Source organism: Ambystoma mexicanum, chromosome 4p, assembly GCF_040938575.1.
Source record: "Ambystoma mexicanum isolate Mex_15411 chromosome 4p, UKY_AmexF1_1, whole genome shotgun sequence".
Lineage (NCBI taxonomy): Eukaryota > Metazoa > Chordata > Amphibia > Caudata > Ambystomatidae > Ambystoma > Ambystoma mexicanum.
The window spans coordinates 111,332,214-111,353,992 of record NC_090927.1 but is presented as its reverse complement, the minus strand read 5'-3'; the positions used below and the strand labels follow the sequence as shown (position 1 = coordinate 111,353,992).

The 21,779-nt window shown below is 45.8% G+C and overlaps 1 protein-coding gene across 2 annotated transcripts in view; it reads left to right on the top strand.

Moving 5' to 3' along the window:
* Positions 1-21,779, top strand: part of MPV17 (mitochondrial inner membrane protein MPV17) — a 1,213,029-nt gene that overhangs the window by 1,111,797 nt on the left and 79,453 nt on the right. For both annotated transcript variants that reach the window (XM_069605498.1, XM_069605497.1), the window contains exon 7: positions 12,602-12,634. In XM_069605498.1, coding sequence (XP_069461599.1) covers positions 12,602-12,634 — 33 coding nt within the window. The remainder of the gene's footprint in view (positions 1-12,601; positions 12,635-21,779) is intronic.

The window sequence follows — 21,779 nt, the reverse complement described above, 5'->3', positions numbered from 1 at the left end:
GATGTTGCTCTTGTCCTCTTGTCAGCAAGTCTTGCTTCAGTTTGCTCTGGTGTCTCATGTGCCCTAGAGGATGTTGCTCTTGTCCTCCTGTCAGCAAGTCTTGCTTCAGTTTGCTCTGGTGTCTCATGTGCCCTGGAGGATGTTGCTCGTGTCCTCCTGTCAGCAAGTCTTGCTTCAGTTTGCTCTGGTGTCTCATGTTCCCTGGAGGATGTTGCTCTTGTCCTCTTGTCAGCAAGTCTTGCTTCAGTTTGCTCTGTTGTCTCATGTGCCCTGGAGGATGTTGGTCTTGTCGGCAAGTCTTGCTTCAGTTTGCTCTGGTGTCTCATGTGCCCTGGAGGATGTTGCTCTTGACGGCAAGTCTTGCTTCAGTTTGCTCTGGTGTCTCATGTGCCCTGGAGGATGTTGCTCTTGTCCTCTTGTCGGCAAGTCTTGCTTCAGTTTGCTCTGGTGTCTCATGTGCCCTGGAGGATGTTGCTCTTTTCCTCTTGTCGGCAAGTCTTGCTTCAGTTTGCTCTGTTGTCTCATGTTCCCTGGCGGATGTTGCTGTTCTCCTCATGTCGGCAAGTCTTGCTTCAGTTTGCTCTGGTGTCTCATGTGCCCTGGAGGATGTTGCTCTTGTCCTCTTGTCAGCAAGTCTTGCTTCAGTTTGCCGTGGTGTCTCATGTGCCCTGGAGGATGTTGCTCTTGTCCTCTTGTCAGCAAGTCTTGCTTCAGTTTGCTCTGGTGTCTCATGTGCCCTGGAGGATGTTGCTCTTGTCCTCTTGTCAGCAAGTCTTGCTTCAGTTTGCTCTGTAGTCTCATGTTCCCTGGAGGATGTTGCTGTTCTCCTCATGCCGGCAAGTCTTGCTTCAGTTTGCTCTGGTGTCTCATGTGCCCTGGAGGATGTTGCTCTTGTCCTCTTGTCAGCAAGTCTTGCTTCAGTTTGCTCTGGTGTCTCATGTGCCCTGGAGGATGTTGCTCTTGTCCTCCTGTCAGCAAGTCTTGCTTCAGTTTGCTCTGGTGTCTCATGTGCCCTGGAGGATGTTGCTCTTGTCCTCCTGTCAGCAAGTCTTGCTTCAGTTTGCTCTGGTGTCTCATGTGCCCTGGAGGATGTTGCTCTTGTCCTCTTGTCAGCAAGTCTTGCTTCAGTTTGCTCTGTTGTCTCATGTGCCCTGGAGGATGTTGCTCTTGTCCTCTTGTCAGCAAGTCTTGCTTCAGTTTCCTCTGGTGTCTCATGTGCCCTGGAGGATGTTGCTCTTGTCGGCAAGTCTTGCTTCAGTTTGCTCTGGTGTCTCATGTGCCCTGGAGGATGTTGCTCTTGTCGGCAAGTCTTGCTTCAGTTTGCTCTGGTGTCTCATGTGCCCTGGAGGATGTTGCTCTTGTCGACAAGTCTTGCTTCAGTTTGCTCTGGTGTCTCATGTGCCCTGGAGGATGTTGCTCCTGTCCTCTTGTCAGCAAGTCTTGCTTCAGTTTGCTCTGGTGTCTCATGTGCCCTGGAGGATGTTGCTCTTTTCCTCTTGTCGGCAAGTCTTGCTTCAGTTTGCTCTGTTGTCTCATGTTCCCTGGCGGATGTTATTGTTATTGTTATTTTTTTGCACTTATATAGCGCCTTATATACCATTGGTATGGTCTGAAGGCGCTGGTAGGTTGAACGCCCTTGGGAACCGAAGTTCAGGTCAGTAGAGAGAGAAGAGAGAGTCCAAAAAGTGCGTGTGCGCACCATGTATGTGTGCAACTGGTGCGGAATTCAAGTGGTAGCTGCTTCTTAGCGGTAGGTGTGGTGGTTGAGAGATCAGTAGTATGTGTTCGCTCTGGCCGGCTTTTATCCAGATCGAGTGTGGCTGCGTTAGGCCTGAGGAGAACGCCTGGCTGGGGGGTGCGAAACCAGCAATGTTTACTCAGAGTGATTGGAGTGAGCGGGAGATGTTGATATGAGAACAGTTATACCGAATGGTGTCATAGTATCTCTGTGTTCTAGTTGAGTGGTGGTGTAAGGGAGAGAGTAAGCGTGGGGTGTGGTATGATGTATTTCCTTTATTCCAGAGCATAATTATGTACGTCATGCAATTCCGTGCCATTGGTACACTTCTAAATTCAACTTTCTCCAAGAGGCAATTGGTCACAAACTTCTAAATGCAATTGGGTACACTTCCAAATTTCAGCTTTCTCACAGAGACTATTGGTCACAACTTCTAAATGCAATTGGGTACACTTGGGTACACTTCTAAATTCAGCTTTCTCAGAGAGGCTATTGGGCGCAACTTCTAAATGCATTTGGGAACACTTCTAAATGCAGTTGGGAACACTTCTAAATGCAGTTGGGCGCAACTTCTAAAAGCAGTTGGGCGCAACTTCTAAATGCAGTTGGGCGCAACTTCTAAATGCAGTTGGGAACACTTCTAAATGCGATGTTGCTGTTCTCCTCATGTCGGCAAGTCTTGCTTCAGTTTGCTCTGGTGTCTCATGTGCCCTGGAGGATGTTCCTCTTGTCCTCTTGTCAGCAAGTCTTGCTTCAGTTTGCTCTGGTGTCTCATGTGCCCTGGAGGATGTTGCTCTTGTCCTCCTGTCAGCAAGTCTTGCTTCAGTTTGCTCTGGTGTCTCATGTGCCCTGGAGGATGTTGCTCTTGTCCTCTTGTCAGCAAGTCTTGCTTCAGTTTGCTCTGTTGTCTCATGTGCCCTGGAGGATGTTGCTCTTGTCGGCAAGTCTTGCTTCAGTTTGCTCTGGTGTCTCATGTGCCCTGGAGGATGTTGCTCTTGTCGGCAAGTCTTGCTTCAGTTTGCTCTGGTGTCTCATGTGCCCTGGAGGATGTTGCTCTTTTCCTCTTGTCAGCAAGTCTTGCTTCAGTTTGCTCTGTTGTCTCATGTTCCCTGGGGGATGTTGCCGTTCTCCTCATGTCGGCAAGTCTTGCTTCAGTTTGCTCTGGTGTCTCATGTGCCCTGTAGGATGTTGCTCTTGTCCTCGTCAGCAAGTCTTGCTTCAGTTTGCTCTGGTGTCTCATGTGCCCTGGAGGATGTTGCTCTTGTCCTCTTGTCAGCAAGTCTTGCTTCAGTTTGCTCTGGCATCTCATTTGCCCTGGAGAAAGTGTCTCTTGTCCTCTGGTCGGCAAGTCGTACTGCTGTTTGTGTTGTGTTTCAGAAGCTCTTGATATTGATTTTCGCTTTGCATCAGATGGAGCTTTTCCAAGTGATGTTCGTTTTTTTTTGTGGCATGTTTCAGTCACTCAATGGCTTCAGCACATTTGAGAAAGTGCCCAAGAAAGATTGATTGATTGTGCTCTCTTCATACGAATGAACTTAAGTAAATTGTAACCTTGCGATAAATTGTAACCAATTTTCTGACGTCCCTTTGTTGTAGGAGCCCAGGACAGTACCATGGCAGCAATCGCTCCTCCCCGCCTTGGTTATCGGCGTGGGAGAGCCCAGGGTACCTCCGACACACTGTGCAGGTTTGATCGGCCTTAGTTCCTGGTTTTTGGTTTCTTACTTTCCAAGGCTCACGAAAGTAAGGTCACAAGTACTTCCCTCCTTGTGACTCTCTCTGGTCTCTCCTCCATCTTTCTCCTTGTATTAAACTGCCATCTTGGAACTGCTGTTTCATCATGTGGTTTGTCTCGGTCAGAGTGTGCTTTCGTGCTCTGCTTTTTATCCATGTGGTGAATTGTGATAATAATCCGTAATTGCTTGACCTTGCTTGTCCATGGTGTTGGAACATGTCAGTTATACAGCTCTGGTGTTAGTCTGTTGTCGATCACGGTGAGCTGTCCGCGAGGAAGTGTTAGTGTCGGGAAACGGGGGTGGGTGGAGTTCCTAAATATCCTACCTGGTAGGATGGGGAAAAGGTGTTACAGGGAAGGGGATACTGCGTCTCACCCTCTGTTGTCCCACTTCCACTCCCCGAGGAACCTTCATCCAGGTGATACGCATGCACTAGTCCACCCCCAGGAACTGTATACAAAAGCGATGGCCGTGTCCTGGCCACCTGGATGACAGATCCCCGGGGACTAGTGGGTGAGACACCTTCAGGTTTCTCACACACCTTCATGGCGTACTGCAGGATTAATAGTTAGACTTGGATCTCACTCTGCTGCCCGAATTCTTCGGTGGTAGAGCTGGCAGTCGTAACCCCATATTCTAGGGGGTTAATGTTATGAGAGGCAGACAGTCTATTCGCTTTATCAGCATCTTTGTTATGTTCATGGTCTTAACTCGGGGGTGCATTTGCAACACTGGCATTAAATCTAGCAGATGCTGACCCATCCTGCACTATAGATTGTTGCTGCGTTATTGTCTCAGGTGATAATGAGTCTCACAAGGAGTAGCACAAAGCAAACAAGTAGTGGTTGTTATCCATTACTGAAAAAGGAACATCAAAATGTGTACTATTATTGTTGTTTTCCTGAGCAGGTAGCAAGTTACCAGCCAAACAGTAATTTGCTGCCTGAACGAATGGAGTTTCAGTACGGGCGGCCATTTCCGATTTATAGTAGGAGTCGATAGTGCAGGCCCCACCCCCCTGTGTTCCTTATTACTAGGAGAGCTTGTCATACATGATTTAGTGGCCTTTCCGCTGTTTTCTTTCGCTTGCTCACGTGCACCGAGTCCCACCTGCGTTTCGGGACGGGGTCAATTTTTCCTCATTTTATGATTATTGGACCTCAAACATTGTTTCAGAGGCATCACAAATGTATGCAAATAAAAGAACTCTATACAAATAGGACTATTGGCCGGCACCAATCACTACTCAAAAAAGTTAAAGGGTTCCAAGTTTGACTTGTGCCAAGGATGGAGTGCGGTGAAATTCAGATATCTGATACCAACAAAATTCGACCTTTAAAAAAAACGTGTGCTTTGCACGTTCAAGTACTAAAATATGCCGGAATCCGATATCATAAAAAAATATACACAAGAAATAAAAATAAAAATTCAATATAAGCGGATAAAAAGGAGGAGTCGCGGCACTGATTAGAAGTATCCAAAGTTCCATCCGAAAGGGAGGGGTAAAGAGAAAAACGTTTTCCCGATAAGAAACTCTCCGAGAGCTACACCCAAGTCGGGCTGTGTGAATTGTTGTAGAGCAGGGTAGTAGCTTCCAGAAACTGGAACAGGCTATGGCAGGCTATGGATTTCCCCTCAAAATGGTAACCACACTCCAGCTCGCACTCCCATGTCAGCTTGATCGTAGTAAGAATGTACTTACATTTCAGTACACTGCCATAGTTCTATTTCCTCTGTGGCAGAAATCTTAGACACGTAGATTTCCCCCAGGGCAACCAGGCTCCCGGATCCCAGACTGCCTACGTGGACTGCTCAGACTGCGCCCAATTCACCTCCAACTCTTAACAGATGTTGATGTCTCCAGGCAGAGAAAAAGTAGTTGCCTTTTTTTTCATTGGTATTTAGCACCCATATATTAGGTGCAGGAATTACACAAGCAATAAAGGTGTAGTATGTTCACATAGCAGCAACGACAGTATGAAGTCAACACAATCATGGCTTACCAGTTCAAGCTCGCCACAAATGAGTATTCCGATGATAGAAATCGACCACATCATCAGCTGCTCTTGCTGAAATCCTCGTTCTGGTGCGATGGACATTTTTTAGTAATACGAGGCGTAACACAAACACAGAACTGGCATGTGGCGGGGGAGGGGTTGATGAAAAGCATCTTCGTGCCGGTCCTAGACAGCGAACTCTGCGCACAGTCCTAAACCACCCAAACACTACCAAAACACTTCTGCCACACTTCGCATATGCTTTGCTATGACGAGGCCTCTTGTAGTGTTGAGCTGCAGAAAGTTTAAAGATACAGTATCCATTTAACACTCCACGTGGAAATCAGCCAGTAGAGCGCAATGTATCCTCCTCCAACCCTGCCAAAATACTTCTGCCACACTTCTAAATACAAAATGTGTGGGACTACAATGTAGGCAAAAGAAAAGTGTTCAAGAAATAAGATGTCAGGATAGTTCAGCAGTTGGCTTCCCTTCCACATTTTCAGCACAGGGACAAGGCGGCACGTTGGAGCTTCAGACGCACTCTGGCTTTTTGGCCACAAGGAAACAGTTCAAGGCATAGGTATCAGGACCTTCTGCCAAAGTCTCTCTCCTTGTGACAGTTTCTTATTGCCGAGGGCCTAACGTAACAAACAAACACCAAAGTTCCTTTCTATTCAGGATTTTCACATTCAGGGGTTCCCAATTGGTCTCCCTCGTTTGGGCTCGGACCACGGATCCCCTTGTTCATGCTCAGATCCCTTTTGATTGTTCGATGGGTTTTGCTTAAACCGCCGCAGGACCATGTCGATTCACACCAGTTCTTATTCTTTATCTTTTAATTATTTATTAATTTTTTACTTTCGTTTTTGCAACTCCTCAGCTGAATATCTCACAGAGACATTTAATTGAGCACACTTGCAGTGCCTGACCACTCTGCACAAATATTGTATCTTCTTTGCTACAGTTCAAACATTCATCAGCCGTTAGGCTGTCCTCGAGTCTGCAACCTTGACTTCAACACAGACTGGTCTTGCATCTGTTTCCACCACTCACCGGCTGTGTTGATCTTTCTTTGATCTTGGAGCCAAGGACAGTACCACAGCGGCTGCTACTTCTCTCTGACTCAATCAGATGGGCAGGAGGGCCACAGGTATCTCTGACACACAATACAAGATTCTTCCATCTGGTTTCTTGGCCTTATGCTCTGTAATCCGAAGGTGTCTAGAAAGTAACATCTTTCTGCTGCGAAGGTCAAGGGTATCTCCCTCCTTGTGCACCCTTCGTGGTTTGCTGTCTTTCTTCCCTCATTCAGCTGCTGTCTTGAAACTGTTGTTCCTTCATGTGCTTTGCCTCGCTCAGAGTGTGCTCTCATGCTCTGCCTTTTATCCGTGTGGGGAAGTTTAATGGAAGTCAGGTGTGAATGGCTACCACTAATAGCCTGACCATAGTAGTGGGACATGTCAGCTACATGGCTCGGGTGTGAGCCTGTTTTCTCCCAGAGCGGGCTGTCCATGTCAAACCGTTTGAACAGGAACGGGGGTGGGGGGTGGTAGAGTTTCCATATATCCTACTGGGTAGGATGAGGTAAAGGTGTTTCACCCAGGTGATCCTCCAGCACTGGTCCACCCACAGGGTCTGGATACAAAGGCGATGACCGTGCCCTGGCCACCTGAGAGAGAGACCCCAGGGGACGAGCCAGTGACACACCTTCTGGTTTCTCACAATACTCAGAGACTTAATGAACTGTGTTTATGAGAACCAGTGTGGCCGTTTCTCCCCATTTACCCCTTCTTCACCCTTGGCCCCCCCTTCTGTGGTGTGTACGTATTGTATGGCGTCCACTATGTGTGGTTATATAGGTGCATAGCAGCTGATACTTGATACCTGTAAAACTCAGCGGCAAGGTTGAGTTTTCAGGTGACCTTGTGGCAGCCCTGCACTGTGACCGAGGACTTGTTTTTCCAATTCTCCGTTTTTTGCCCCTTTATTTCGTGGATACAAGGGCAGAGATATGCGTTGGGTTATTGCACATTTCTGCTGACAGTGGCCTTCTTTTCATGGCGGTCCCCGCCCCTATTGCCATACATGAGATTGCCTCGGAGTTGATTACTTTGTATTTCATACTCTGTGAAATTATTATAATTTATGAAGAGAGGGTCCCTGGAATGGCCCTGATGTCCCCTGTGAGAATGTCAACCTGCAGAAATAAGAATGAAATGTGTAGCTCATTGTTTGGCCAGTCACCAAGTACACCAATATATCAGAGATATGACAAGAGATATTCTCTCAGACAGCCATTCAAACCATATCCAATTGATGTGTTCGAGGTGACGGGTCTCATCAGTGGACCAGGTCGACTGACAGAAAAACCAAGCATCAATAACGTCACTAGAGACATCACAACATAGCAGCTTTAGTCATGAAGCAAATCTGCAGTCATGCATGAAGTAACACAGACATACACTAGTTTCTATTACATCTAGACATGAAAAACATGCTTATGACTCCCGTAGGTAGACGACGGATACATTTACATAAAGCTAAGAACCTTTCTTTTGTTCGCAAAAGCAGAAACAAAAGACAGCAAAGTATACATGGACCGAAGTTGCATATGCTCTATTGCAACTAACCGTAGGAAGCTATAGAAACATATAGGGAACCTGTAGGATGACTAAAGTGAAGGAGGCTGGAAACACAGAATATGGGTCCTGCAGCACGATGCGCAGAGCTGGTGTTCACAGCCAAGGACAAGGGCTGGTGGAAAAATTCCTGATTCCCGAGACAGCAAGCCACCTCCAAGAATTCAGAATAAAATCCCCATAATTACAGACAGAAGAGCTTGGTTTTGCATTCTCATCACATGTGACCCAGCAGAGCAAGACAATGCCCATTTACTTGTGGTGGGAAGAGAAGCTGTTCCGAGCAAAGCAAAGGGAAAGGATACAGCCTTCCTGTGATATTTTGCATTCTATAATTTGTATTTTGTACTTATACAGTGTATGTATCCCATGACCCCACCCTGCAACCTAAGCTTCGCATTTTTCTGTACTGCTGCGCCCGGCTACCTTCGGGTTTGGTGCGCATTATAAGTGAATAAAACAAACAAACAAACAAACATGTGTTGCCCACCAAAACTTCAACCTACAGGCCCTTTCTCAGGTTAGGTGATCAGACCATCTGGAACACATTGCACTCCATAGCCATTCCCATTACCTTGAAAAGTACACTGAGCTATTTGAACAGAAAATTGTCCCCTGGCCTGGGAGGCCCCGCTCTAGCCAATCCAGAAGCTCAAATTGTAAGGTGATCTAAAATGTTGCATGGGCCAATGGTCTTCTTGCGACCCTGCAACAATGTAGTGGGCACCGTTTGGGGGAAATCTCAGGCAGATCCACTTCACATGGCAGAGCAATCAATGGGATAAGGTAATAAATAGGACCTCTAAAGGTAATTAGTACAAACTAACCAATGGGGATACCTCATAGGTTTTTGTGACGTCACTCGGGAATAAAAACGTCTGACACAGATTCGGGAGCTGTTATTGCTGGAGACTTGTATTTTCCTGTATGATCCCTGTCTATTGGAAATTTCAACGGGTCCAACAACATTGGTTTCTTCCTGGTTCCCTCTTCTGCGTTGGCAGACCCGATCCCAGATAAAGGATCATTTTGACCCTGGGACACTAAGAAGGATCTACTTCCTTCCTGCATCTTAAACCAGTTTCTTGAACTAATAACAGTGTCTGGGTTTAAGACAGCTTTCTCATTAATTAGGAGGCAAATAGACTTAGCGTGTATATACCACAGGCTATGTGTGTCTTCTTCACATACATAACGGCTAATTAGAGCCGCTTATCTCACTTTGTTGTGTGTTAACTATCTTTAAGTATTTTGTGTAATTATGCTCTTTTTCAATTAATGGCTTTCTCACCCATTTATATTTGAGCTAATTGTATACATTTTTATATACATGATCAAGAACACGCATATGTTTATGTGCCCCTCTGAGCTGGGCCTCACTTGTTGTTTTTTCTTTTTTGTTCTTTGATTGGTAGATTGTCACACTGAATACTTTAACCCAAATAATATGTGATTTTTTCACAGTTGAGGCTGATATGGTGTTTTTTTCTTTGTGAATGAATGTATACATGATCTCTTTGAAAACAGGTTGGACTAGGAAAGTTTGTCTGAATAATTTAACCTAGTTACCAATCCTCTGCGTAACAGCACCTTCTTGTTCGGATATAATATACACATGCCCCAGACTGTTACGCTTCCCGATGGGCAGACCGACGCCACTACAGAGTGGCCCCCTTTTTGTTGATTCATTTTATTGGAAAAATAAAGACAGTAAACTTTGCCCCATGGTTGAGTCATCTGTTTTTACCTGTGGTCGTTTTGATGGGCCCAAGGTACTCTGCTAATTTGTGATATTATTGCTGCAAACCCCCAACCCCCAGTCCTCGGGCATACTACATTTACATTTTTTTTTCTCAAAAAGATCTCCATAGCACATGTCCGGGTCCCTTCTACAATGAGACATGGACCCACCAGTCCATGGCCTTCCTTGTAAATCTGCCATTGAGAGATTAACAAATGTGCATTCGGTACAGCCTGGCTGGTCCCTTGCAATTGATAAAGCCGGGCTTGCGGCGCTATCATTTGTGCACACCTAATTCACTGCTTTAAAACAGCTGATCTATTCTGGAATGATTGATGATACTGGTGTGGAGCTGGTTGTGAAGATGTGGATGCATGCATGTTGGTCACGGTGGGTGGCAGAGGATACGTTTTATAGTAAGAACACGTCTTTAACCTTTCCAACTCAAAGAACCCGCAAAGCACCAGTTATGCTATGATAAGGCATGTATAACACGCTTGTACACAATTGTTTCTAGGCGCCACAAGACAAGGGAGGACAAGATAAACAATCCTACTAGGCCTTGTGTCATTCGGATCGTGCAAGTGCGACAAAAGATGTGCATCGGGAAAGAAAGCGACGTGCAAGGGAGAGGAAAGGGGGAAGTGCGATCAGGGCAGCATGGCTCTCAGTAAGTTCAGAAAAACACACTCGGGGACTATTGGTGGGTGCTGGACCTGGCGGTATACCCTAGCTTTTTTCACACATACAACGACAGGTTTGAAATTCTATTAATTTGCCTTTTTAGAGTTACCCTGTGTGTAACTTGGAGAAACCTGCCCTCCAACCATTCTATCTGATCCCTCCTGTAGTGTCTGACCATGGATTGCGCTGGTGTGCCGCTTATCAAGGGTTAGAGGACAGATGAAAGAGGCTTACCATAACTCGTTCAGGCAATGAAATGTTTTATCAAATCCCAATATCATGAAAGGCACATCTATCTATGGGCAAAAGAGAGACGAGGCTCCGCTCCAGCTGATCACTGCACCCCAGTTGCAGTTTCTGCCATGCCAAACACTAGTGGGATGCCTCCTCTGATTTGAGGGGTAAATAATTCCCCCACATGTACCTTGCTCTGTACTCGCAGGTCAAAAATCAGGGTCTCCGTGTGCTAGTGTCTCTTTTGGGTCGGCACCCACAGGGGTGCTGAGGCCCTGAAGAAAGTGGCACATTGGTAAAGCCACTGAAACTGGTAGGCCTTGTAGACCTCCTCTGATTAAGGGCTTAATATCAATGCTCGGAGGAAAAACAAGTGGAATAATACCATCTGTAATAGAGACACTTCGGGAATACCATATTTGAGTTGGCACTCTGCACAGCTTAATGTGTAGAATTTCGAAGTATTCTTTTAAAACTTTTGTAGGGTCAATACAGGGAAAAATAATTAAAAAGACAGTGATTCTTGCCTGAACGAGTTAGGGAAAGCCTCTTTCATCTGTCTCAGTAAGTGCAGCCAGGGCAGCGCGGCTCTGGGTAAGTGCAAGGTGGCAGGGGGCTGTAGATGTTACAGTTACAGCCCCTAAGTGCGCAGTAGGCCTAGAGGCATTGCAAAGGAAGACTGGTCGTGAAGGGGCCTGGTACCCACTGAGACCCTATGGGAACCAAGCAACCAGTCGGCACAGCAGACAGATAAGTTAGCAAGAGAGAGAAGGCAGAGGAGAAAAGGAGGGTCTTGAGCTGTTTCCGGAACTTCAGGTGGTCCGGCTGAAGTCTGAGAGGGGCTGGGAGGTCGTTCCAGAGGGGCGCACCTGCAGAGGAGAGAGATCTGCCCCCACTCTCAACCTGGAGAAGAATCTGAGCCTCAGAGAGTTGGAGGTAGCCGAGGGAAGGGCTCTAGAAGGAAGGTTTTTCAGAAGAGAGAGTTGGATGTAGTGAGGGCCTCAGCCCCAGAAAGCCTTGTGGACGATGCAGAGGGTCTTGAACTTTATCCTTGCAGCCACCGGGATCCAGTGGAGAGATTTCAGGGCTGGAAAGATGAAGTCCCTGGGCTTCAGGCCAAGGATACGTCTCGCTGGTTACCTTGCAAATCTGTGATAGTTAACGTGAGCAACACAAACCACCCATTTGTTTATATCCATGATGACTACTATCTTGACATACAAAAAAATGTCTGTTGCTTTATGTCACTAATCAATTGTTGCCAACATCAGGAATAACGATGAGCTGGATGTCTGTTGCAAAGAATGTCAATATCTATCTGAGTTTATTACATAACCTATTTTATTACATGTCTTAAATCACGGAAAGTAGAGTGAGGTTAACTAGATTTTTCAGGTTGGCATTATATTGCATTCTGGGATTTATAGTTTACCATTCAGGATCTGAAAATTACAGCCACCGTGATATTTGTCTGGCTTACCATGTTTCTATGAGGATGTACATGCTGTCATGTGGCTTTATTATGCAATTTGTGGTTTTTGTAAGTAAACTCTGCAAGAATTTATTACTGTGGGCTTTGAAATCCAAACTATGTGTACCGAGTAAAGCTTGGAAGGTGTGTGGTCACATGTGTAGTGTGGATTAAAATCCCAGATTCACTGTTCAGCAAGGTTTGTGATCCTGATGCCCCATGCCCAACCCCTGACTGCCCGGCCCTACCACTCGCTCCTTGTTCCCCTTCCACCACTGATACCTGCACGTTTTACCCATGTCAGTGGAAGAAGCATTCATTGTTCCCTATTAACACCCTCATTCTCTCTCTTTTCCAGGACTACAAAGACACGCTCATCGTCAACTATTATGTGAGTACAGTCCTGGGCTGGGGTGAAATGCGTGCACTTCACTGTCCGAACCCCGACAATCGGAGAAATGTAGAAGTGCAGATTAAATGATGGCACGCGGTACTTACCCTCGCCGGGGGCAGTATTCTGAGGAGTCCACAAGTACCAGAACGCTACCACAAACATGTAGTATTTCAGAAATACCCCCATGCACCTTTCTAAAATGTTAACATGCAATTCTATCCCTGTTTGAAGGATAGGGACGTTCAGTGGCTCAGACACACGCAGAAGGGCTGCTGAAAGTTATCATCTGCGCATGCTCACATATTTGGGGGAACGCTGCATCCTTGTGTCCTATATTATATCCCCTAAAATACTGAACAAAACGGTTTGTGAAGTAGAAGAAACAAAATATTTTTTCCACCACCTTAAAGGTGGTGCTAAATCTATGGGGTATTTACGGGTAGCACCATAGTCCATAATTATGCGGTAATTACGGCATGCAGTATTTTTCCATACAGACCCCATATGGTACATTTCCCATGCCCCGCCAGCCACGGTGGCTATTATGAGTGCCTGGGTCCCTTAATCTGTGGCCCCATTCCCTTCTGGGGCCCTGATGTTCTAACTCCCTGGAGTATACATAAAGGTCTAAAAGCTCAGGTCCTTACACCAGGTTTAAGGCCTTCACTCAGGCTCCGAGGCTCTTCATGCTTTTTGCTGGTGGAGTGGGGGCACGGAGCAGGCCAACTGGATCTGCCTTGCTTCCCCTACAAAAACCCTATGGTTCAAATCCAACAGGACATTTTCATTCCGGCGTAAACCTGTGCATTAATATGGAATCCTCCTGTCATTAACAGCTTAGCAGGCGGATTCCATATGAGCCCTGTGTAATTTCTGGCGGCAATGCATACATGGAATCCAGCATTTACACCTTATGCAATACCAGCTGCAGAGGGATTCTGCACCTTTGGTTTGCACTGCATAGTAATAAAGGCTTTTGTATTTAAGTGCACAAGTACCAGGACCTTATTTGTGGGATTCTGTGACGTGTCCACAATGATAAGGACACATTTCATATCTAAAATCTTTGTGCGCTGTCCATTGTGATATTGATTGGTGCGCCTGCGTGTCTGAAGGATTCATTGCAATTTGCAAACATGTCCGTTTGACTGTGTTCTAATGTGACTTTTATGTTTAGAGTGCAACGGATGCAGGATTCCAGAGCTTTAATCCCAGCTTCCCACTTCACCACATTGGGTGACTTTGGGCAAGTTGCTCAGTTGCAGAACCTGCCAGAAAAAAACGGGAAGGAACTGTTTGGCACCAGATAAGTGCAAGCATATAAACACGGTCATTTGCTTTTGTAGAATAGTTTTGTAGGAATGTGCTTTCTACGTGCAATGACAGACTTCCTCCTGTCACTTGGGTTTCTCTCTACCCCTCGTACACAAACCATGGTATTTCTTGCATACAATAAAACGCAGTGGAGGCCTGCTTGCAGGCTCACCTTCACTTATACCTAGGCCGCAGACAACATGCACACACCATTTCATTATTCCCGTCCCTTCCCCGGAGCAGATTGGATGCTTTCTGCAGAATTGTTTAATGTCAATTAGTCCCAGACGATTACAATGGACTGTCATCATTTTAATCATGGCATGCATGCCAGTATTATGCAGTTCTCTTTCTTTTAATACACCAACAGGAACATAGTGTGCAAACATTAAATGTACACCCATTATTTAGTGCTCTCCCATTTGCTCCCCAACACTTTCTCTTTAGTGCAAGATCTGACCCCGAATGCAGCATTTTCGATCAGCGACCTCCACAGTCCATGAGGAAAGTACATGTTGAGCTTGACAGGCATTTCTAGGATCAAGGATAAAACATGTAGACCATGGCAAGGCAGGGAGTGAAAGTACTCTCCCGCATGCCTTTACTAGGATCACCACTTTATGGCACACCCTGCTTGAACCAATCAGAATTCTATGGCTTGGTCCGGACATTTCTACGGCATGGCAGGCAGGGAAAGTACTCAACTGCATGCCATTACTAGGATCACTACTGTATGGCACACCCTGCTAGGACCAATCAGAATTCTATGGCAGGGCCCGGACATTCCTACGGCATGGCAAGGAGGGAAAGTACTCCCCTCCATATGGCACACGCTCCCAGGAGGGACAATACCCACCCCATGTCATTGATAGAATCACAACTGTATGGCACACCCTACTAGAAGGTGAAAATACTTGCCCCCAAGTCATTTATAGAATCAGAACTGTATTTCACACCCTACTAGGAGGGAAAATACTTGCCTCCATGCCATTAATAGAATTACAACTGTATAGTGTGGGGGCATTCAAAGGCCCCAAACTGAAGCCCCTTGCACATAAAAACAGGATTTTTAAACACTGACACAAAAACGACATTTGAAGTTTAAATGTGAAAATGTACCACTGCTAACAGTAAAATGTCAGGGAAAGGACATGGTGCATGTTGACAAAAAATAATGTATATTATGTTTCGGATGCAAAATACCAGCAGACATTTGAAAGGAAAAGCCACTTTGTTTTCATGAAAAAGTGTCTCTAAGCCAAAGGCAAACCCTTTTGCTGGCTGTTAGACACATGTCACCACGAACTCCCCCACTAGAAGGCTGACATCCCCCATCTAATTACAACTGCAATAAAATGTGTCCTGCTAAAGGTGTGGGAACCCCAGTGTTTCCCAGACTTGCTGGCTCTGAAGGCAGTGATAGCGGGACAGTTCTGCTAGGCTGGAGCATGACTAAAAGATGTGAAAAGGGAGGCTGGAACTCCAATTTTAAACAGGACAACCAACTTCAAAGAGCAAGCTGCAAACACAAAGGGAATAAAATAAAAAAAACTCTGGTTACAGGCGATCCCAGTGAGACCATATGGCCTTTAGGCAGGAGAATTGCCATTTGTCCCACATGAAGGTTTACTATTCATTTAAAAGAACTATTATCATTTAGGCCTTTTTCCCAGCAACCATAAGGCAGATTTTCTTCATCATGATTTTGGAGATACAAAATTCATCCACCTGCGACTCGGGGAACTCTAATGACCATCTAAGATGTGTTTCTGGCTGATCTGAAAATGTTCCAAATGTGAGAGTTGGTGAATGGGTGGATGGTACAATTAGGAATATGGCTAAAAAATTACATATTCATAACTATTCCAACATGGCCGTGCAACAGGGTGAGCACCTGGCTGTCAGCTTATTTAATTTCCCATGATTAACTGAATCAGCAAATATGAATATAATGGCAGTTATTAGTAAAATTCTGAGTTTTTGCCACATAACTAGTTTTTGCCAAAAACTTGACATGAGAACAAATGTGCCTTGTAAATGAAACTGCTATATATCTGCTCCAGACTCTTAAACCAATCCGTAGAGAGGGGCTGTAGTGGGGAGGAGTGAGAAGAGTAACTGTCCATTCCTAGTTGTGGGAACTCTGGAAGGGTACTTCCCCAAGATTGTAAAATTGGTGGTGTTATCGCTGCTATGTAAGGGGGACTGCACTACGAGGAAAGGACAGAGCTGCTGAAATGTACCATCTGACAGCTGCAAGAAAAGACCAGAGGAGATTGCTGAGAGTGCATCTGGGTGGAGGTGTCTACTTCTAGGACAGCCTAAGAGCTGACTGGGTCCTATCGTGGAGAGCAGGAGGGCATCTTTGAGAGTGAAGTGGCAAGACCCCTGCCCTATCTTTCCAGAGGGCCTGACATGCAGCTGGCTTTCCTGAACTTTAAACCGAGGCTTTCTAGGTAAGTAGAACTGAGCACTGGGAAACAAAAAGGTGGGGAGTCTGCTTGCCTTGAATCCTTTCTCTTTATAGGGGAGTGGGAGGGGGGAAAACCTGTGTATATCCCTAGCCTTCTTAACTAAAAAGATTAATTTAATTAATTCCCCATTTGGTGGAACACTACAGGTGATTTCTGTTCAAATTTGAAATTAGCAAAGCTCACTTCCCAGTGTGCACTGAAAAATGATAGCCTATAATTTAATTGGGTAATCTTTTTTGTCCTGTTGACACCGACTTCTTTAAGGAAGAGGGGTGTCTTTGTTCTTAAATTAGTCTAATATTTTATCCAAATTTCCCCTAACACAGGCCTTTCAGTTGAGGAGAGGTCTGAAATCCCAAATTTCCCAAATCATTCCAATTTTTCTGTCTGACTTCCCCAACACAGACCAAAGTAGGAGGGGGAGTCTGAAAATCATACCCGTAAATCACCCTGTGTTTATTTTGAACCAAACGTGTGGGTGAAATCATAATTGCCATATCGATTTGTCAACACGCACAATGTCGTTTTCCCTGTCATTTTTCCTGTTAGCAGTGGTACCATTTTCACATTTAAACTGCAAATACACACGCATAGCCGTTTTTGGGACAGTATTTAAAAATCCTGTTTTTCATGTGAAAAGGGACCTTTGATTTTTCTTCTTACTTTGTGAATTAAAATGCTGCTTTACCTTGCGTAATGGCAGGTAGGCGTTTTTCACATGGCCCTTCAGTTTTCATTTGCAATCACACATGCAAAGCCGTTTTTGTGTCAGTATTGACATTTCCTGGTTTTCATGTGAAAGGGACTTCAGTTTGGTGCCTTTAAATGCACCCCAGAGCCTCCACGCCATTAATAGAAACACAACTGTATGGCACACCCTGCTGGGACTAATCAGAATTATATTACATGGCCGGACCGTCCTATTATTAATTCTCGGAAGATGCGAGAGAAACACAGTCGACGCATGCAAAACCAGTTTACACTAAAATGTATAAAGGTTTGAAGTATTAGACATCGCAGTCAAATTGGGAATATGTTCCAATCCAGCCCAGCCCCAACCAAGGCTTTAGAAGCCAGAGCATCACTAGAGGATAGAGCGCTTCTCTTGGTGCGCGTTTTCCCCCATCTGTCTGAAATAGAAGAGGAAAAGGTGCATAAGTATTCAAAATGAAAAACCGGTCCTAGCAAATGATCTTAAATTATCTGTTAGTGCTTCATACTATGAAAATGGTTAACAACGCATAATGTTGGGTTATCCTGAAATGTGAATAACGCATAAGTTTCTCTTGGTACAGGAACAGAAGGGAAAAGAGACACCTGAGGCAATAAATACTCCTCCTTCAATATTGCACATTTGCCACTCCCCTAAATGCCACTGTACACATCACCAGTGTTGAAATGTAGTATTTAAATGATGAATGCTAATTACTGGTGCATAACCCCAAATTCCCATCCTTCATTTTGGAATATTTGGGTACGGGAAGTCTGCTGATCCTAACAACTTTTAATTACCTACAAACCAAAGAGTGGTCTACTGATAGGCCACTAGTTCTTGATACGTTTAAATGACCAACCAATACAGATTAGGAGTGCTATAAAATATCCACCTTGCGAATTCCACTGAGAAACAATTTAACCACTGGTACTCAACAAGCCTGAGGTGCTTTCCCATTCCATTACTGACACCATATAACCCCAGTATTCCTGGCAGATCAGTAGGAGCACAGCACATGCTGGCCTATGACACTGTGCCTTATTCCAGAAAGGCATTGCTGACACCATATAACCCCAGTATTCCTGCAGAGCAGTAGGAGCACAACATGCACTGGCCTATGACACTGTGCCTTATTCCAGAAAGGCATTGCTGACACCATATAAACCCAGTATTAATGGCAGAACAGTAGCAGCACATCATATGCTGGCCTATGACACTGTGCCTTATTCCAGAAAGGCATTGCTGACACCATATAAACCCAGTATTAATGGCAGAACAGTAGCAGCACATCATGTGCTGGCCTATGACACTGTGCCTTATTCCAGAAAGGCATTGCTGACACTATATAACCCCAGTATTCCTGGCAGAGCAGTAGCAGAGCAGTAGCAGCACAGTGTGTGCTGGGCTATGATACTGCACCTTATTCCAGAAAGGCATTGCTGACACCACATAACCCCAGGATTCCTGGCACAGTAATAGGAGCACATCATGTGCTGGCCTATGGCACTGTGCCTTATTCCAGAAACGCATTACTGACGCCATATAACCCCAGTATTCCTGGCAGAGCAGTAGGAGCACAGCATGTTCTGGACTATGATACTGTGCCTTATTCCAGAAAGTCATTGCTGACACCATATAACCCCAGTGTTCCTGGCAGAGCTGTAGGAGCACAGAATGTGCTGGCCTATGACGCTGTGCTTATTCCAGAAAGGCATTGCTGACACCATAACTCCAGTTCCTGGCAGAGCAGTAGGAGCACAGCATGCTCTTGTCTGTGACACTGCGCCTTATTCCAGAAAGGCATTGCTGACACCATATAACCCAGTATTCCTGGCAGAGAAGTAGCAGCACAACGTGTGCTGGCCTGTGATGCTGCGCCTTATTCCAGAAAGGCATTGCTGACACCATATAACCCCAGTATTCCTGGCAGAGCAGTAGCAGCACAGTGTGCGCTGGGCTATGGTACTGCGCCTTATTCCAGAAAGGCATTACTGACACCATATTCCTGCATGCTGGCCTATGACATTGCGCTTTATTCCAGAAACATTCCAGAAAGGCAACTCTCCTCTCTTTCGTTTGGTAAATAGCTGTTAATGGATGAGGCGGTACCTTTCTGGCTTCAGGGGATGAGCTGTTTGGACAGCTTGTGAAAATGCTTATTCTTGACAGTCCCTCCCTCTAACTGGAAGAGGACAGCCCTTAAAATGTGGGTGAATACCCCATGCAGCAACACTCTGAAACCATTGTTCTGTTTACAGCCTCAACACCTGGTGTGTCGAGACATTGGATGCAGAGGGAATTTTATTCTGGCCTGTGGCTGTGTGCCCTTTGTGAGAGGAGTTTGAGACTTATGGGAGACAGCAGGGTAGACCTCTGGGAGAAGGGAGTAGGCATTCTAACCACCCCCCCCCCAAGAAACAAACACCTGACACCTTGTGGTGTCCTCAACAGTTGTTGCAATAGCAGACAAAAGTCCCAACAGGCCACTGGACGCCGCACATGAGCATGTTAGCATGAGGTTTCTCAGCCTGCCAACCAACATACTGAGGAAGGTGACATGGGGGCCTTTGGTCCTCACATTTCAAGCAGCCTTTTCTCTGAACCGAAAGTTCTTGTTTCCCATAACTCATACCATTATCCTTATGGTAATGAGTAGAGTTTGTAGACAGCCCACTTTCCCTCCTCTGCCAGCACCCAGATGCTGGTTTTGTTGCTCATGGGGTACGCTGCATGCATTTGAGAGAGAAAGAGATTGACAGTGGCTTTGTGAGATAGTGTAAGGGGACCTGTCTGCAAGAGACCAGTGGTTGGAGTGAATGGTTGCAGGTCTTCTAGCCATTTGAGGCCTACACCCCTCTTCTGCTACTAACCGCCTCCCGTCTCAGATCTCCTACCACCTTACACTGCACACACGATTCCTCCACAGACAGCAGCCAGAGGCTTAGCAGTTAGCACATCAACAAACCAGACCCAAAACGCTTCAGTCAATGAGCTCTTCTCTATTTATAACATGCTCCCAAATGTTTCTGCCAATTCCATAGAAAGCAGATCAGCACACAATTACCGGGTACTTCTGACCTGCACCCATCAACACAACAGGTTTTGTATCTTTCTCTCCCACTAACCCACTTATGACTGCCCCTTTTTCTTACACACCACATACAGAGAGGCAACCACAAATGGCAGAAGGGTGCCATACATGTGGACTTACTTACATTCGCCGGCTTGATTCTGGGGACCACTGGGAAGGTGGCCTGGTGCTACCCCCTCCAGTGCAAGTGTGGCCTAGGGGCGCTATAAAGAGGATTGTTGCCCACCTTGTCACGGTCTCCGAGACTTGGAAGTGAACATTGGAATGCATGGTGGCAATAGTAAGACCGACACAAGTGACCACAGTTCAAGGGTGCTTATTGAACTCTCACAAGGCTGTGATAAACGCCTATCTAAATTTAAATCTAGAGATTGGAGCAAGCTACGACCATCAAATAATGAAGAAGGCAGTCCTAGTGGAATCTTGTAAATATAAAAGGGTACATACTAAAAAAACTATAGCCTTACTACTAATTTACAAATAATGTGGGGTGTAGTTCATTAAAAGAAAGTAGTGTTCATCAAAATGATAAGTCAGGATCATTGGGCCTCCCTACCCCATGTTTTTGGCACAGGGCAAGGCAGTTTGCTCGAGAAAATCACACACTCTGGCGTCTTCGACACGAGGATACAGTTCTTTTTCCAGCAACAGGGCCTTCTGTGCCCAAGTCTCTTTTCTCATCAAAGTCTCTATATTCAGAGGGACTGTTGTACAAAAATACGATACACAGTTCTTTTCTTCTTACGAGTATTCAACACGGGTGCTTCACCCTGAATCCCCTCAGCCGGGCTCAGATCCCTGTTATTTTACAATCGTTACTGCAGATCCCCCTCAGCCGGGCTCAGATCCTAGTTTTCACAAAGTTCAGAGAATATCCGTATTCTCGGGTGACTCGTGGTTCACCCAGGATCCCCCTCAGCCGGGGTCAGATCCTTCCTGTGTTCAATTAGTCTCCCTCAGCCGGGCTCAGACCAATTGTAGTTCACCTTAGTTCGGGTGACTCACGGTTCACCGCGGATCCGCCTCAGCCAGGCTCAGTTCCTTCCCCTTTTCAATTAATCTCCCTCAGCCGGGCTTGGACCAATTGTAGTTCACCTTAGTTTATCGAAGACTTTCGAATGTGCACAGGATTTAGCTTGACCTGTTGTAGGACCATTCGATTGCCAGATTTCATTTTCAACAAAAAGCATCAGTTGGATACCTAACAGAGACTTTCAAATGGGCACCCACATGGCACCGGACGACTCTGTCTACGGTATCCTTCTGGGCCTCCCAATGTTCAGTCACTCCGACCACCGGCTGTGCTGTCTTTACTGGTGCTGCTTTGTTCGGCAAGGTTCGATTCGCATTGAAGGCTTCCCTCAGCTGGGTTCAGGCCTCCCTTCACGATTCACAGCTCACTAAGAAGGTTTCCCTCAGTTGGGCTCGAGCCTCCTTTCAAAATTCGCAATTCACAAAAAAGGTCTTGGGACTCCTAGTCCCAGAATGCACTGGTCTAATTTTGCTCCCACTTCACAGCTCCCCAAAATGAAATTTTCTGGCATTGGG